The sequence below is a fragment of the Anolis carolinensis genome, unplaced genomic scaffold, assembly GCF_035594765.1.
Source record: "Anolis carolinensis isolate JA03-04 unplaced genomic scaffold, rAnoCar3.1.pri scaffold_8, whole genome shotgun sequence".
Taxonomy (NCBI): Eukaryota; Metazoa; Chordata; class Lepidosauria; order Squamata; family Dactyloidae; genus Anolis; species Anolis carolinensis.
Window position 1 is genome coordinate 8,195,443 of NW_026943819.1, and position 19,672 is coordinate 8,215,114.

Below are 19,672 nucleotides of genomic sequence, written 5' to 3' on the forward strand. Positions count from 1 at the left end.
GGCGCATCCTTCACGCTAAGTGCTGCTCTCATGGCTGGCACATCCCCAAGGGATGTGGTCCAAGAGGCAGGGAAACCTACTGGTCCCAGCTACTGAGAAACAGCTTCCAATCACATTCAGAATTGGAAGAGGACTGCTCCTCTTCTAATAAGGGCCATGGAGGGATGACAGATAGGCAAGCAAGAGGGTAATGCAACAGCAAGCAAAAATAAATACTCTTAATGAGGCACGGATGGGACCAAAAGACACCCTCCACACGCACACACATCCTGCAGCTCTCAAATAAACACTGGTTCAATACATAAGGTGTTCAAAACTTTTGGGAAAGGGTGACCTGATGGGACAGGTTCCAGCTGCTGGATGGGAAGCAAAGGCTTTCTTCCTCTTCTCCCTCCATAATTCCCACATCCCTTTCTCTGGCCTCACCCGTCCCCACCTGGAAATGTGGGAAGCTTTTGTGTCAGCTGGGCCTGTTTGTTCTGTTTTATTTCTTTCAAAACAAAATGTGTTGCTCCTCTGCCAAATAGCAATCTAGGCTGAATAACCAAATATCACAGAAATAAGCAAGTACATCACAACAAAAATGTTCAGAATAGGAGAATGCATGGTTGTGCAAAAATAATATGAATTAGAAGTAGTATAATGGATACTTCAGTCACTAGAGTTCATGGAAACCTGGCTCTTCACCTAGGCCTTTGGATAAAGATTGCTCATCCCCATAACAATCCTGTATCTGTGACCATTCTTGTACCGGTTTGCACTTTTTACCTTTGTCAATTTGATATAGGCACAGGGTCTATTCTCATCCCAATTTGCACTTCCAAGAATTTGTAGCACTTTATCAGTCACCTCGTGTTTACAATATTTATATGGTGCACCTTACCCAGTCTACTTTTACAACCTCTCCGTTTTAATCCATGTTTTTATCAGTTCTTGTCATTCATTTTTATTGGCTAATGTTTAAATTTTTATAATTGTGCATGTCTTTTGTCTATTGTTGTGTTTTATATTGCTATTGTTTTTATTCAGGCTTGGCCCCATGTAAGCCGCCCTGAGTCCTCTTTGGGGAGATAGAGGCGGGGTATAAAAATGAAGTTGTTGTTGTTGTTATTATTATTATTATTATTATTAATTTGATCCGTATAGCAAATTAAACGAAATCACAAGATACCTAAATAAACAGGAGGGACTGGGGTTAAAATTCTGTATGATCACGAGAGAAACTGCACCCAAATCATGCTGGCTTCAGATCAGCAGTTGGACAGGACTGGATAAATTCTATTTAAGATCCCTCGATCTCACTTTTCCATTTAAAAAGCCCTCAAGGTCTCACTTAACAAATAATTAAAGCAGTGTGGGAGAGTAAATATATTGTTAAATTGTTTCTGAAAAGATTTTATTTGTCGCAATAAGGGGAGGGGTTAAAAATTCCCAGGATGGGACACTGCCAACAGAAGGGTTCTGCCTTGTGCCTTTAAAGTCGTTGGGATCTAGCAAATTCAATACACTCAGGAAATCCCTCTTTCAGTCACCTGAAACATGTTGGGCAGTGAATAGAGAGAATAAGAGGGGTGTTGTGACATTACAGCTAAAATCTGAGAGAGCCAGCTGTTTTTTCTGTTTGAATCAAGAACAGTAATCACTTCGGACTTTTAAACTTGCTTTTGAAAAGTTAAGTTTCTTGCAGTCAGGCTACTTGAAACAGTGTAGTCCTATACACACCTGCTCAGTAGTGCCGTATGTACAAGTCTCGAAATTTTAATTGAAAAAAATCAACAAAAAAGTAAACCTAGAGGTGACTTATCTACAGGTGAGTGTGAGTACGTACTTTAACTCTCATAAAAATTGATTATTCCTTTCTCTGAGAAGAATGGCAAAAGGTGAGAGTTGGGCAGCATTGGTCATTTCCACATTTCAAACACTGACCTTATAGCAAAATCTTATCATGTTGTCCCCCAAACCAACCTGTGACTTATACATGAGTATATATGGTAAGTCCCACTAAGTGTTTCCACTCATGGGACTTCTCCCAGTTCACCGTTAATAGGTTTATAGCCTAAAAATGGTTTTGTGTTTCTGCCGCCAGGCTCTTGCGTGTTGTGGCCAGGGATATTTTTGGACCCAGTGGAGCTTGTCCAAAGAAAATGTGCTGAGCTATAGTTTCGGCACCTACCCACACACGGAGCCAGCTGAATGTTGGGTCATGACACCTTCATGAGCTCTGCGTAAATAAATGGGGGTGCCAAGGATAAAGGACCCATTATTTGGTTCATGTTTTGGAAAATAATTTTTAAAAGGTAGTAACAACTTAGATAATAATAATAATAATAATAATAATAATAATAATAATAATAATAATAATAATAATAAAAAGCATGCAAAACAGCCTAAATTAATGTCAGTCAACAAAAATCCACGTACAGACACTTGAGTTGCTTTACTGACAAAGCCAAGCACTTGGGTCTCCCTCACTTCACCCATCCCCACAAGATAACATGTATACACTATAAACTATTATCTCTCACACAAACGTTTCACCCGAGACTAACAGCAATTACACATGGTATTCAGTCCTCAATGAACAACCCAGCTGGTTTTGGAAGCATGCATGAAAATAAAACGGTTTGTGGTACAGCAGAAAGAAAGAGGTTCAACAGGTTGCCTTGAAACGTACCTGAGCCCGAATGAGAGATTCAAAACTTGGCTTGAAGTAATCAATGCGGCTGCTATAGAATTTGGGCATCTCTTCCAGAAGCTGCTTGTTCTTGGCCTCAAAGTCCTCTTTCACAGGCCTCAGTTCTTCCCGTGCCTGAGAGAGTAGACAAGGAGGAGGAAGACACAAGGTAGGCCTTCACGTCTTCTATGACAATTGCTACTACTGTTTTATCCCCTTTTCCCAAGCTTTCACAGTAAATAAGTCTAAGATCGAGGTTGAGTATCCCTTATCCAACTGGCTTGGGACCAAAAGTGTTTCATGTTTTGGATTTTTGTAGATTTACACGTATCTACATCTCTTGGAGATGAGACTCAAATCTAAAAACCAAATTAATATATGTTTCATATATAACATATAAAAAGGTAAAGGTTTCCCCTGACGTTAAGTCCAGTCATGTCTGACTCTGGGGGTTGGTGCTCATCTCCATTTCTAAGCTGAAGAGCCAGCGTTGTCCGTAGACACCTCCAAGGTCATGTGACCAGCATGACTGTATGTAGCGCTGTTACTTTCCTGCCAGAGTGGTACCTATTAATCTACTCACATTGGCATGTTTTTGAACTGCTAGGTTGGCAGAAGCTGGAGCTAACAGCGGGCGCTCACTCCGCTCCCGGGATTTGAACTTGGGACCTTTCGGTCTGTAAGTTCAGCAGCTCAGTACTTTAACACACTTCACCACCGGGGCTCCCATATAACATATAGCCCGAAGGTAATCCTATACACAATATTTTAATTAATTTTGTGAAAGAACATTTGGGTATATTGAAGGCACATGTTTCACTACTTAAACCATTCATGTAGACTGTTTTGAGTTTAGGAGTATTTTGGATTTTCAGGTAAGGGATGCACAACTTGCACACACAAGCTCAATGATGGCAAACAAAGCAAATTTAGAGAGAGGTCAATGCTTCCTAAATGGTGTTATGGGTGTTCTGAGCCAATTAGGACTACGAGAGGAATGGAAACCTGTTTCTGTCTTAGGATAATACATTCACCCTTTTCACAAGGCTACTTTAGAAAGGTTTTTTCCTCTGTGAGTGTCTCTTCAAATACTGATGGAAATGCCTGTAAATATTGCAGCCCTCTCCCCGATGCTTTTTGGCACAGTCTTATTAGGCTTTCCTGGGGGGAAAACTCTTCTCGCTTAGTCATCAGAACAAAGCAGCGTGCATTGTCACATCCTTCGGTTTTTGCATGCACAAGTAGCGTTCTAAGCTTCTTTACTACTAAGCTTGAAATCTCTGTTCTTAATGCCGATATGGTAATTCTTCAACACAATGCCCAATTTAAAGAGTTATACAAATTTTGCATTCTTTCATTCGGTCGAAGTCAATCTGTTAGCAACTCCATATACACACACACACAAAAGAAAGTGTGTCAACAGCATTATATTCAGAGTTGCTTCATCATTTTTTGGAAAGCCTTTTGCAACTGATGCATTAGAGCTACTTCCAGGAAAGATATATAAGGTGAGGAAGAAGCCACTAAGGACTTTGGAAGTCCACAGTTATGTCCCCTGAGTGTTTAAGGAAGCATTTCTACCCTAGACTAATTTAAAGGATGCACAGGCACCAAATGCAATTGCCATAAAATATCTGAAGTAGCTCTTAAGATTCCCAAGATCCAGCTGCTAAAATTGGGCAAAAAAGGTTTAGGCCTGGAATAGAATTTGGGTATGAAGCTGAACAAGCTCACAATCCCACACAAACATTTACTGCTGGTTGTAGCAAACTTCCCACCTCTTAGCTGCAGCACAGAAGGTGAAACAGTAGGATAATATGTTTGCTGTTACTGCTGAGCAACTGGGAGTCAACTGACCTCCTGCCTGCCCCTGAGTAAAGACTTTGCCGTGCTACTGGCGGGATAGGGCTGCCTCTTACACCTGGGCAAAAAGGTATCCATAAAAACATTATTCTGCATAAGGAAAACCTCAAAATTCTCTCTGACTGTCAGGTTAGCTCAGCTCTGGCTCAGTACCTGGTGGAGCTTGGTTAGGATGGGCCCTGTCTTCTCCTTTTCTTCGTATTTCTCCACCTTGGACTGCAGCCTTTTGTAATCCTGTAGGGTCTGTTCACGCCGCTTCACTGCCATATTCAGGCTGGGAAAAACGCTGCTAAACCTGAAAAGAGATTTTTTTAAAAAAAAATTACCACTGTGGTATTTTAGATACCCTTAGTCCAAACTCTCCACTCTGCTTAAGTATGCAAGGAGCAGAACCAAATGCTCTGGATTTCAACTTAACTGGGGGTCAGTTACATTTTCCATGTACAAATGCGTGAAAGGAAGTCAGGGAGGAGGGAGCAAGATTGTTTTCTGCTGCCCTGCAGACTAGGACGCGGAACAATGGCTTCAAACTACAGGAAAGGAGATTCCACCTGAACATGAGAAAGAACTTCCTCACTGTGAGAGCTGTTCAGCAGTGGAACTCTCTGCCCCGGAGTGTGGTGGAGGCTCCTTCTTTGGAGGCTTTTAAGCAGAGGCTGGATGGCCATCTGTCGGGGGTGCTTTGAATGCGATTTCCTGCTTCTTGGCAGGGATTTTGACTGGATGGCCCATGAGGTCTCTTCCAACTCTACTATTCTATGATTCTATGATTCCACAATGAGTTGCTTCCATAACCCTATTCCTGCTACCGTGTGATTGAGGTTGGGTTAGAAGAATGCATCCCATGCTACCTGATATGGTGAATCAGCCTCCTGTCTCATAAACAACACAAATAGCGAATGAATGAGAAGCATGGCTGGAGAAAGACTCTGAGAGATGAATGAGCAGAAATGTCGCAGCTGTTGCATCCGAAGCAGAAGCAGGGATCTGATGGCAAAAAAGCCCTACTCACATACTTTTCAGCATTTGATTTATGCTTTCATTGACAAGTCATTAATGGAAGTATATACCCAATATCTATAGCGAGGTATTGGCTACAAAGCCATCACAATCCCATGTGAATTGTATAGACATCAACATTATGCACCCCCAGATTACCCCGAGGAGGGAAGAAGGACCCTCTTCCACTCTGGTGACCTGGCAGAAGAATGATCTCTCCTGTTGCAGTGGAGAGGATCTTCCTCTATCTAAGGGAAAGCCAGGATCAGTGGATCTTTCTCTGCCATGAGCAGCATCTTAGAAGGTGAGTTAGGAGAAGGGGGTGTAATCCTTATGCATCACAGCAATGCCATTGATCTTTCTGCTCTGTTCATCCACATAGTACACACCTGCATCTCAATCAGGGCCTATAAAGCTATTTGGAAAGTATCTTCCATAATGTTGGGAATCATCCTGGACTACTCAAGTCTAGATGTAGTTAGATAGATGATAGAGTTAGATTGAGGGAATCCTTTCCCTGTTTCCAAAGCATGCCTAGATAGGCTTTACTGTGTTTCACTCTATCCTGTGTACGTCACATCCCTTACTTTGAAATTAGTAGAAATGTGAATCTCCAGGGACACTAACTTCCCATTGGTCAGAATGTCTTTTATGGCCCCAATAAACTGGACCATGAGGTTGGAACCATTTTGGTTCACTCTTCTCACTTTGTTCTTCTAGCTAACAAGAAGCATCTTGCTGTCTCTCCTGACAAGATGTAACTATTTAGATGTTTATTTTTCCTTTCTTATTTTTCCTTAGAAACCAGTCTAGAGTAGAGTAGACAGCTCCCAAGCCTTTCTATCTACAATGGAGTTCTTTTTACCTGAATAAATACTTTTTGAACTTTTACTGAGACTCTGCAGTCCATTGCAATCCTAAATGGTCAAAGGCTTCTCTTTGCTCGCCCCGTGTAAGCAACTGTTGCATTTGAAAGCTTTTGCTTTTGCTACTTTTTGGTGGAATCTCCCCCAGAGAGGGTTAAATTGAGTCTAACCGCTCAGAGATTACCACAACACAGAATACCCCCTCCAGCAAGGCCAGTAGTAATACTAGTTAGTTATTATGTGAGTTACCTTCCAACAAAGTAATGTTTTCAAGCCACTGTTTCCTGCTGCAAACACATAGGTGCAAACTCACAGCTGCACACGTCTCTCCCACCCAATTTTTTTTTTCCTATTCAGGACGTCTTTGTATATAGATTACAACAGCTCCTTCTAGTACTAAAAATAGCATTTTTTCTTGGAGGAAAAATCCTGGCCTAGTATTAAAAAGCTGCAGGCAAACGTTTAGTGGGGTACTGACAAATTTCCCAGTTCAGAAGGTTTGGGAGAATAGATTATAAACATTTTAAAGTCCTCTTCCTGAATTTTGATTTGTCTTCCTGCCAGTTACAGGTGAAGCAAAACAATTCCGTGACCGGAAACCAATGAGGAAAACAGAGACAAGAATGGTCGAGCAGCAAATTGAAGAATTCAGTGCCTTTAATGTACAAATAATATGCTTAGTGCCTTAAATCACCACCCGGTTCCAATTCTGCAATTCATGCCAACCTTTTGGAACACGCACAGCTGTTAAAAGAGGAAAGAATCTGTTCACATACAGATTGCTACCTCAATCCATTCATAATCCCCTTGGTAATGTATTGTTAGAATTCGGTAGCTAGACCTTTACATGAAAAGCACAATAATTGAGATGCTTAATACTTTTTCTAAAATGTTGAGAACTACCTATATGGAACAGTTGGACCAGCAGATCCCCCCTCCCCTCCAATCTTTATGCCAGTACATAAAGCTCTTAGGTATTTCAGAGGCTGCTGTGCCATAAAAAAAATAGTCTATAAAACCTACTCACCTGTAATAGCCTACACGAAAGTCATAACAGCAGGAAAGGCATTGCAGTATTATTTAACACACAAGAGCTACTGACATTTGCTTCTATACATAGATTGCCACACTGTTGAGAAGGACTCAGATTTAAAGGACTAACGGCACAATCCAAGCTGCGCCACAGCTGCTATACAAATGTTACAGCGCTATACATTTAGTGAGAAGAAAGATGGGTGTCCTGCTGAATATACATATGCGAGATTGCCTTTTCTTTGTGCTTAATGATGCACACAAAGAAAATGCTATCATTAATGTAGAGTCCATTTGAGATGACGAACCTGTCCTAGGAACGTACTTCTTTACACTGCAGGTGAGGGCTGCAGTTTATGTATGAAGGAGAATGAATACTTCTTCATACCCCCAATACAGAGAGAAAGAAAGAGAACAAGACATGAACAACTATGTCTTCATATAGGAGTCTTTCTTATCCTATTTACTTATTTACAGTATTTATTTTCCGCCCTTCTCACCCCGAAGGGGACTCAGGGCGGATCACATTGTACACATATAAGGCAAACATGCAATGCTATATAACATTGAACAGAGACAGAGACAGACGCAGAGGCAATTTAACCTTCTCCAACTTCCAGCTTCCTGAGGGTATGCTTGATTCCGGCCACAGGGGGAGCAGCTGTTTCATCACCCACTGCGACAGCAACTTCCTCATTCTAACGGCGGCTGGGTGATTTTTATGTTGTCGTAAATTAGCCTCCCCACATATAAGTGATACCTAAATTTTCTACTTGATAGATGCAACTATCTTTCGGGTTGCTTAGGTCAGCACCGAGCAGGGGCTATATTTTATTTTTAATTGTCGGGTGCTCACCCCGACACGGCTGGCCTCAAACTCATGACCTCTTGGTCAGAGTGATTTATTGCAGCTGGCTGCTAACCAGCCTGCGCCACAGCCCAGGGCTAACATTGTATATGTGGGGAACATGTTTATAGGAGGAGCAATGCAATATGAGAACCCTCACTTTGTATAATAGCATTGAATGTTTGCCATTTATGTACCTGTAATCTGCTCCAAGTCCCCTCGAGGAGATAGAGCAAAATATAATCATAGAATAATAGAATTGGAAGAGACCTCATGGGCCATCCAGTCCAACCCCCTGCCAAGAAGCAGGAAATTGCATTCAAAGCACCCCTGCTTAAAAGCCTCCAAAGAAGGAGCCTCCACCACAGTCCGGGGGAGAATGTTCCTCTGCTGAACAGCTCTCACAGTGAGGAAGTTCTTCCTGATGTTCAGGTGGAATCTCCTTTCCTGTAGTTTGAAGCCATTGTTCCGCGTCCTAGTCTGCAGGGCAGTAGAAAACAAGCTTGCTCCCTCCTCCCTATGACTTCCCCTCGTATATTTGTACATGGCTATCATGTCTCCTCTCAGCCTTCTCTCCTGCAGGCTAAACATGCCCAGTTCTTTAAGCCACTCCTCATAGGGCTTTTTCTCCAGACCCTTGATCATTTTAGTCGCCCTCCTCTGGACCCTTTCCAGCTTGCCAACATCTCCCTTCAACTGTGGTGCCCAGAATTGGACACAGTCTTCCAGGTGTGGTTTGACCAAGGCAGAATAGAGGGGGAGCAGGACTTCCCTGGATCTAGACACTATACTCCTATTGATGCAGGCCAAAATCCCGTTGGCTTTATTAGCTGCCGCATCACATCGTTGGCTCATGTTTAACTTGTTTAACGTGTTGTGAATATAAATAAAGTATATTATATTATTATTACTTGTATTCTAAAGATGTCCAACTTGTACACAATAGGTGCCTACAACCCTGTGCGGCAAACACTTTTAAGCCAGAAGTTTGAGAAAGGAGGTAAATGGCAAGTGAAGGTGGTAAAGCCTATACCGGCTTATCAGCAAATCCAGCAACTGGAGCTTTCACGTGCTCCTTTTAAAGGCTGGGTTAGCAGATGCAGCCTAGGCTGGATTAATGGTGGCACTAATATAGGAAGGCACTATAACTATGTACTATAACCATCTATATATATAAAAGGGTAATGAAATTTCGGCCTAGGACAAAACAACAAAACTACACATCCCAGAAACACTAAACCTGGCAGCACAACCCCTCAGCCATGCCTCTGTGTTCATAAAAGAAAAAAGAAAAAGAAAAGAAAAATAAAGTCCTAATTAGAGGGAGAGGAATAATTGTTTTTATCCAATTGCTGCCAGTTAGAAGGCTAAGCTCCACCCACTTGGTCTCCTAGCAACCCACTCAGCCCTGGGGACAGGCAGAGTTAGGCCTCAGAAATGAGAGTAGATGAATAGGTAGTGCTCCGGCGGGAAGGTAACGGCGCTCCATGCAATCATCCCACATGACCTTGGAGGAGTCTACGGACAACGCCGGCTCTTCAGCTTAGAAATGGAGATGAGCACCAACCCCCAGAGTCATATATGACTGGACTTAATATCAGGGGAAAACCTTTACCCTTTAGCTTAACTACCACCAATTCCTCAATACTTTATTTCCCATACCACCATACTTCGCCACACAACGCGTGGCCGGGCACAGCTAGTGTATTATAAAAGAGATTGAGGCTAGATATTGTAACATACTCATTTTTTTCAAAGTATAAGTTATCCATTATACTTTGTAATCTTATTTCATTGCTGTATTGCCATGTATTTGGTTCCCCCAGCAACCATTCCTAAAACAGCTCAGAATTACACAGAAAGGGGTCGTATGTAACACCAATTCCAGAGTTTCAGGACTTCACAAACTTAATCCAGCTCTGGTTGTATTGGTATTCAGAAACCTGGAAAAGCCAGCTGTTGGTCCCATTCAAAAATCCCAAGAAACATAAAGTGTGTTTTCTGGTTGCATCATCACTTTGTTTCATTCATGAACTATGTATGGACTGCTGAGCAAGTGCATCAAATTTGGACAATGAAATATGAGTAGGGCTTACGAGTTTCATTAAAAGTACACAATGCCATATGCGGAAAACAAAAATGGTTCTCAAGTAGGTTCTTTCCCAAGATCCATCTTCCATACAGTTGTTCATCTCTGCATCAAGTTGTGCTGCAACTGTGAGTTTTATTGCTGTTTCTGTCCCCAGGGCTGTGCAGAGACACTCATAGAGAGAATGTATGTATGTGTGTAAGAGAGAAAAGGGACTATTAATAGGAAGGAGGCAGTTAAAATGACGAGCTGCTTTTAATTACAGTTTTCAGCAGTGCTTAGAAGTCATTGCAAAGCATTAAATTACCTCTAAAGTCTTACTTTTGGAAGACAGCAAGGGGTAAGGATGGCCTTGCAGAAAGAGGTATAGGAACTGCTAGAATAATACATATACATACATCAGTAGTAACGTTTGTTTTGGGGGATGCAAAAATACTTTGTGGACCTTTTGACAGGACTTTTCAAACGTCAGGTAATTTTTTTCAGCTTAGATTTACCTCCTCTTAAGATTAAAAAACCGAATGAGATAATGAGTGCATTTTAAAAGTACTAAAATACAATTGTGTTTGTTTATTTGTTCGCAAGACAAATTTCCAAGCTTTGGTTTTTAGATGATAATCTCAGTGTTGTGAGTCAAGAAATTAGCATTCATTGAAAACTTTGAAAGGGGAAGCTATGTTAAGGTAAAAGTTTCCCCTGACGTTAAGTCCAGTCGTGACCGACTCTGGGGGTTGGTGCTCATCTTCATTTCTAAGCAAAAGAGCCGGTGTTGTCCATAGACATCTCCAGGTCATGTGGCCGACATGACTGTATGGAGCACTGTTACCTTCCCGCCGGAACGGTACCTATTGATCTACTCACATTTGCATGTTTTTGAACTGCTAGGTTGGCAGGAGCTGAGGCTAACAGCGGGCGCTCATTCAGCTCCCGGGATTTGAACCTGGGACCTTTTGGTCCGCAAGTTCAGCAGCTCAGTGCTTTAACACACTGTGCCACTGTGTTTATTTGTTTGCAAGACAAATTTCCAAGCTTTTGTTTTCAGATGATAATCTCAGTGTTGTGAGTCAAGAAATTTGCATTCATTAAAAACTGAAAGGGGAAGCTATGTTAGCCTGTTTTTTCACCAAAAAACCTGAAAAGTCTTTGGAAGATATAACACATCCATGATGACATAAGTTTTTGAGGATATAACAAGCATGTGGTTAAGGCGACCAAATCCACGGAAGTTGCCACAATACTGTACACTTGCTAATCTTCAAGATATAACAAGACTTCGGAAGAAAATCTTTTGACGAGAATAAGTGGAATATGTCCAGCTACCCTGCGAAGTAATGAAAATTATACATAGATCTGGCATTAACTAGGAACAACTACCGTAGCATAATCTAATTAGTCATCGTTCCTCCAGCTTGTAATATATATTGCTAATTAATTCCACTGTGCTTAAATCGATGCCAGCAGGGGCCACATATTCACCCCTCCAGCGTAAGAGTTCAATGCTTTGCCTAATCCTGCAAACCAAACATAGAATAAATCAAAGCCAACACTACTGTTTGCTTCAGAATGTTACTGCTTCTTACATTAAAAGTCAGCCCTTCGTATCCACAGATTCAACTAACCAAAATCCCAAAACAAACCTTGATTTTGCTATTTTATATATACCATTGAATATAATGAGACTGGGCTGCGGTGGCATTGCGGATTAAACCGCTAAGTTGTAGAACTTGCCAATTGGAAGGTCGGCGGTTCGAAACCACAGAACGGGGTGAGCTCCCATTGTTAGCCCCAGCTTCTGACAACCTAGCAGTTCGAAAACATGCAAATGACCTAGAAGGCGTCTATGGATAAAGCCGGCTCTTTGGCTTAGAAACTGAGATAGCACCATCCTTCAGAGTCGGACTCTACTAGACTTAATGTCAAGGGGAAACCTTTATTTTTTATAATGGTACTTGACTATCCATGGATTTTGTTATCCATGGAGGGCCGTGGGATCAAACCCTAATGGATATTGAGGGCCCACTGTCTTTATTTTATATGCAACTTATACATGAAAACTGTGTATCCTACCTCTATAGGAGCCACAATTTGTCAGTGTCACTGGCACTGTTCAAACACTGCTCCAAAAGTCATCACACAAGTATTTGCTACGTTTGTAAAGATGGACTAATTGAGAATTCCATACTTCTCCTCTCTTTCTCATCTACAGAGGCAAGGGGAATCTGATTTTCTGCTGCTAGAAAATCCAGGTCCTGATACTACAGTAAGCAATATCAACTGCATTGACAGAATACCACAGAGCCTTCCAGGTGCTTCGTGTGTATTATCACATTAGAAACAGCCGCGATCTGTTGGAGCAATATTCTTCTTAACTGCATCCAAGTGTGAGCGAATGCCTCTTCCAAAGACGTGAAGCGGGGACTTTCTGGCTTATAGTTCAGTATCTCAGGCACTACCCTACAGTAGCACTCTTCATGCAAATTAGATAATTAATAGAATATTGCCTACATTTTTTTCATATATTCGGTGTCCTAATTGCATAATTTTGCTTGGGCAACTTTGAGTGGGAGAATTTCCTAAGATCGGGAAAGATTTACTGATCATATGGTGATGACTGTTTAGCGTTGGGGTATATATGTGAATCTGTATAAAGTGTGTGTGAGTGCACGCGCATAGATTCATATATACCCACTGTATATAAGTATGTATTTTGTGGATGCCTATGTGTTTGTTTGTCTCTGTGGGAAATGGGAATATCAAAGCGTTCCTCTGAGGATATACATATGAAAAATGTATGCAGCTAATGACTTGTTCATGCTTTATATTTACTTATTTCATTTGGCAGCTTTCAGGAGGCCCTGGAGCGCATATTAGGAGGAAGCAATATTAAAGTGCCAAGTATTGACACAGAATCAAATAGCTGGAGAAAGCTCAATGAAGGAGATCCGCCAGCAACGGACAGCCTACTCATCTCTTAAAAAAACAGCTTATTTATAAAAGCAACGAGCCCTGATAATTAACATGTCCCTTCAAATGTTCAACCAAAAGGTATCCTCCTGATCTGAGCCCATTGGATTCAGTTTTGCCCTTTAATGAAGGAAAAGCATATCCCCTCTCCCCACTTTGTGTTACATTGCCTTAAGTATTTGAAGAGTGATATCATGTCTTCCCTTTAGTCTTCTCCAGGCAAAATATTTCCTGTTCCTTCGATATAAAGGGACTGGGAAAGCATTTCTTTTAAATATCGAAGATATTACAGTCCACCACTCTTCACAGTCATATAGCATTTCATGGGTTTACAATAGGGGCTATTAATCTGTATCTACCCATATCATATATATTTGCTGCTGCTGCTGTATGCCTTCAAGTCAATTATGATTTATGGCAGCGTGAGCCCCTAACAGGGTTTTCTTGGCCAGATTTGTTCAAGAGGTTTGAATCAGAGGAATCAGAGGAAGGCAAAGGCAAAAGCTCTTCTTGTGTAACACCCATCTATGGGAGAAGTCTCAGCAGGTTGGAGGAGGGCAAATGTCGTCCCTATCTTCAAGGAAGGGAAAAAGGGATGACCCAAACAATTACAATGTTCAAATGCCTCTTGTTTGGCAAACAACAATAATAATATTCTTATTCTTGTAATATAATATAATAATAATAACTTTATTCTTATACCCCGCCCCATCTCCCCAAAGGGACTCGGGGCGGCTTACATGGGGCCATGCCCAAACACAACAATATAATAACAATAGCAAGACAATAAAACAAATTACTCAACAATAAAACATCTGCATCAATAAAACAGTCATAAAAGGTCAACATACAAAATAAAATGTTAATAAACAGGAGATGTACCCCGCCTCCATCTCCCCGTCGGGACTCGGGGCGGCTTACAAATGCAAAACAAGCATACATACAATAACACCAAATACCGAAAATGCACGAATGAAAATTAAAACATACGATAAAATCATAACCATTAATAAGACAAAGTTAAAACAATCAGGGCTTAAATGTGCTCCTGGTCAATCAAAAGGCAGATCTGGGAAGGAGATCCAGACACACACTAGAATCATAGAATCCTAGAGTTTGAAGAGACCTCATGGGCCATCCAGTCCAACCTCCTGCCAAGAAGCAGGAAAATAGCATTCAAGCACCCTCAACAGATGGTCATCCAGTCTCTGTTTAAAAGCCTCCAAAGAAGGAGCCTCCACCACACTCCAGGGCAAAGAGTTCCACTGCTGAACAGCTCTCACAGTGAGGAAGTTCTTCCTCATGTTCAGGTGGAATCTCCTTTCCTGTAGTTTGAAGCCATTGTCCTAGTCTCCAGGGCAACAGAAAACAAGCTTGCTCCTCCCTATGACTTCCCCTCACAACTTAATACATGGTTATCATGTATTAAGGGGCTGTGGCGCAGACGGGAGAGCAAGCCAGTGCAATTAACTGCAATGAATCACTGACCAGGAGGTCATAAGTTCGAGGCCCGCTCGGAGCTATGTTGTTGTCTTTGTCCTATGTTAAAAGGCATTGAATGTTTGCCTAATATGTGTAATATGCTCCGCCCTGAGTCCCCTTCGGAGTGAGAAGGGCGGAATATAAATGCTGTAAATAAATAAATAAATAAATAAATATCATGTCTCTTCTCAGCCTCAGACTCCTATTTATGCAGGCCAAAATCCCATTGGCTTTTTTATAGCTGCTGCATCAAATTCTTGGCTCATGTTTAACATGTTCCCAAGACGGAACCCTGCTTATGGCACTCCATTCGTGTGTGTGTGTGTGTGTGTGTCTGTGTGTGTGTGTGTGTGTGTGTATATATATATATATATATACATATATAGATTTATTTTAAAATTGTAGAACTCCACTTTTCACTTCTTCATTGGGGACAATCACTCCTTGGGTTCATTCACTTAGCCAATAGCCAATTACAGATCCAGTTAACTGTAGTTTGCCTAGCCCACATTAGACTAATTTGTTTTCCAGAAGGTCATGGGGGACTTTTTCGAAGGCCTTCCTGAAATCCAGATACGCTATATCCACAGTGTTCTCTGCATCTACCCAGCTTGTAACTCTATCAAAAAAAAGAGATCAGATTAGTCTGGCATGGCTTATTTTTGATGAATCCCTGCTATTAGAATTGACCACATTCATTTCTAAGTGTCTGCAGATTACTTCCTTAATTATCTTTTTCAGAATCTTGCCCAGTTTCGACGTAAGGCTGATCTGACAGTAATTGTTTGGGTCATCCCTTCTTGAAGATAGGGACCACATTTGCTCTCCTCCAACCTGCTGGGACTTCTCCCGTAGATGGGTGTTACACTCCCCTGAAGATGCAAGTTCATAGCTTGGGAGCATTCTTGAGTTCAGCAAAGGCATAAGCACTTTGCATTGTTTTAAACTTTGTATATTGTATTTTATGACTGTTTTAACTGTTTTAACATTTTCGTTCATTGTATATCAGTGTAACGGCATCAATTACCACTTGTAAGCTGCCCTGAGTCCCCTCGGGTGAGAAGGGCGGGGCATAAATGATTGAAATAAATAAATAAATAAATGTATCACTATGGCCAGATCTGAACTTGGAGATCCATGTTTCGGTGGTGACCAGCAGTGTATTTACACAGTTAAAGCGAATGTGTCAGAGGTGGCACCTGTTCCGGAAGATGTCTGATCTGGTCACAGTGATACATGCCTTGGTTACATCCTGTCTGGAATATAATGCTCTCTTATGTGGGCTGAAAAGTGCTCAGAAACTATAGTTGGCCAAAAGAATTGCAGTCAGAGCATCAGCTGAGGCTAGCCATAGGAAGCACCCAACACCCTTGTAGGAAGAGCTCCACTGACTACTGGTGTTTCTGGATACAGTTCAAAGGCTTGGGTATGACCCGTAAAGCATTATATGGCCCAGGTCCAGGCTATATGAAGGGCTATATCTTTCTATAGAAGGCAACTTGAACTCTGAAGTGTTTAAGAGATGCCTTCTCTCGGTCCCAATACTTTCCGGGCACATTTGATGGGAAAACCAGGGAGATCCATCTTGGAGGCTGCTCTCGGATCCCTAGGATGCAAGCATGGCTTCCTCATTGTTTCTTTTCTCCAATCAAAACCTTATTCCTTATTCCATCAGGTTTCTAGGCACTGGCTGTGATGGGTTTTTAATGGAGTGGTGTTAATAGTTTCCCTTCAAATGAATTTTAAATTGTTTTAAATAACACATTCATATACGTATGTATGCACACACACATACTGATTCTTTGATGTGTTTTTAACCCGGTTTTAAGAATTTGCAAGCCATCCTGAGTTCCAATATTAAGGAAAGAAGAACATGAATGAATGAAATAAAAACAACTACAGTAGAGTCTCACTTATCCAACACTCGCTTATCTAACGTTCTGGATTATCCAACGCATATTTATAGACAATGTTTTCAATATATCATGATATTTTGGTGCGAAATTCGTAAATACAGTAATTACTACGTAGCATTACTGAGCATTGAACTACTTTTTCTGCCAAATTTGTTGTATAACATGATGTTTTGGTGCTTAATTTGTAAAATCATAAGCTAATTTGATGTTTAATAGGCTTCTCCTTAATCTCTCCTTATTATCCAACATATTCGCTTATCCAACATTCTGCCGGCCCGTTTATGTTGGATAAGTGAGACTCTACTGTATTACAAAACACTGTTAAGTACCATATGTATTAATATTGGCACATAACTCATCATCACGCAGATAACCATGTTAAGTCTGTTGAGGCAAAAGCAACCAAAGGTCTTGTTGCCTCCTAAAGACCAACAGATTTATTATGGCGTAAGCTTTCATGGACTAGAACTTACTCCATCTGATGCATAATAATAAATCTATTATTTGTCTGAAAGGAGCAGTTACAAAAGCTTATGACAAGGCTATGAAAGTATGGCCATTAACTTAAAACACAGATTCAGCTAGTTTTGATTTAAATATGTGCTTAAAAACTAATTAACTTGTCTGTTTTTCCTGCTTGAAGCATTCTGGTAGTCTTGATGTAACAACGTGATGTTTTTCTTCCACAGACTAATGGGAGGAACACAGCACAAAAGACTGCTTTAAAAATAGCAACAGCAAAGGGATTGAGGTGGCAGTTCCTTTGCAAATACAGCCACTGAAGTTTCACAAGGACTTCCATAACGTTTATTGGAGTGTTGGGTGGAGAGGAAAGAGCCTATCCACGCTCTACAAAAGTGTCATTACTCAAGACTCTTGGTATCACCTTAAAGGATTCAGGTCATGATGCAGAAGAACTGCTCTCAATGGGACTGAAGGAGAGGCCCCGCTCCAGGTAGGGATGTTCAAGGAGGGAAGCTGGAATGCCATTAAATGCCTAAGTGGCTGACATTTATAATCTAGGAGGTTTTGACCCATAAAATAAAATGAAAGCATGAAAGGATTATGCGGTCAGTTTGGGCCCATACAGCGATCACTTATTAGTTACGGTTGATTTGGATACCTTGACTGGCTGAGGATTACTTTCCTGATTGGTCGAAGAACACTTCCTTTGGCTCATTTATATGTCTTCCCAGTAAAAAAGCACCCTTGCACAACCAGTTCACACCCTTAAGAACAACCCAACTTGAATGTCAAAGACTCTGTCTGAATGAGAAGGTTGCAACCTCCTTGAGGAAGATAAAACTATGATGCACCTATGGCCACCACTATATAGTCTCAGGGCTGCATCCACAGGTATGTTCAAAGTTCAAGGCTGAATTTCTACGGTCAGGGGCATGGGCGAATCCCATCGAACACAGGCTGGATCCATATTCTTTCATCTTTGACTGACCAGAAATACCTCTGCCCTGGCTTCAATCTGTTTGCCATCATCCAGTCCATTACCAACCGAAACAACTTCCCTGGATTTATAAGGAAAGGAACAGAAAGGAAAGGAAAAGGTGTTGGTGTCATAGTGACTCCAATGATTCCAATGTCCATATGGAATTCCTGAGGAACACTGTAGGCCAATATATAGGTAAAGGTCAAGGTTTCCCCTGACATTAAGTCCAGTCGTGTCTGACTCTGGGGGTTGGTGCTCATCTCTGGCATGACTGCATGGAACGCCGTTACCTTCTTGCCAGAATGGTACCTATTGATCTACTCACATTTGCATGTTTTCGAACTGCTAGGTTGGCAGAAGATGGAGCTAACAATGGGCGCTCACTCTGCTCCCCGAATTTGAACCTGGGACCTTTTGGTCTGCAAGTTCAACAGCTCAGCGCTTTAACACATTGAGCCACTGGAGGCTCCTAGGCCAATATATAAGTACTGAATAATTAGTGCAAGGAATGAGGAGGATATGACTCCTGATAGCAAAGGAGAGGATGTGACTCCTAACTCCGATCGCATCAAGACATGTACCCTAGAAATGAATTTATCTCCTGTACACTATTTTGTCTCCCAACAGACTGGAGGAGAACTCAACAGGTGTCCTTGGACAATCTTTGGAAATGAGAGAAGGGAGGTAGGAGAAAGATTCTAAGGAAAATGGGACCAAGGAAAGACTTGTCAACATGGGACTGTGGAAGGGATAAACTGTGGAAAGATAAACTGGATATCACTTAAAAGCACAGCTATACTGAAAGCATGGTTCAACACCCACATATAGAAAAAGATTTAGAGGTCAGGGTGCAAAACAATTTAGTAAATGTTACTGGACAGCAGCAGGAGAGACATGGACCAAGTTTGGAAACACTGGAATAACTGCTAATAAAGATGGGCAGGGCTTTCAGGAATGGGATCAAAATGGGCTGTTATTGTGGACAAGACAGAAAGGAAAGAACATGAAAGATTGGCTATATTGCAAAACAGAAAAGGAAGAGATCAGAAGCAGAAACAAGAGTCCAGGTAGGCATCAACAGAACTGGGATGTGAAGTTTGCTGGGCAAGGAATAGACAGCACGAAGAAGAAAAACCATAGCACTGACCACAAAGATGCCTTCTTGAGTAGGAAAAGTGACCAACGAATTCTTTGGGAAGAGTTATGATACAATGATTCCAGTCTCTATATTCCAGCTTCTGGGTATTTCCTTAGGAGGAACCCTTCCTTTCAGGCCCATACAGTTTGAAAGAGTGACTGGAAAACGTAATGCTGGGCCTCAGAGATGGCTTGTTCAAAGGCTGACCCAGATATATGTTCATTGAGCTCATGGGAAAACGAGATCATCTCCTGCCATCTCTCTAGTGACTCTCCTTGGGGAGAGATGAAAATCAAAGGAGACTGGCAGCTACTGATACTAGCTAGCTACATGTGGATAACCGAAATAAAGCACAAAA

At 41.4% G+C, this 19,672-nt stretch overlaps 1 protein-coding gene across 2 annotated transcripts in view; it reads right to left on the reverse strand.

Moving 5' to 3' along the window:
* The window catches only part of bin3 (bridging integrator 3), a 135,599-nt gene that overhangs the window by 13,124 nt on the left and 102,803 nt on the right, over positions 1-19,672 (reverse strand). For both annotated transcript variants that reach the window (XM_062961048.1, XM_016997200.2), the window contains exons 7-8: positions 4,691-4,832; positions 2,675-2,809 (exon numbers count right to left, since the gene is read on the reverse strand). In XM_062961048.1, coding sequence (XP_062817118.1) covers positions 2,675-2,809; positions 4,691-4,832 — 277 coding nt within the window. The remainder of the gene's footprint in view (positions 1-2,674; positions 2,810-4,690; positions 4,833-19,672) is intronic.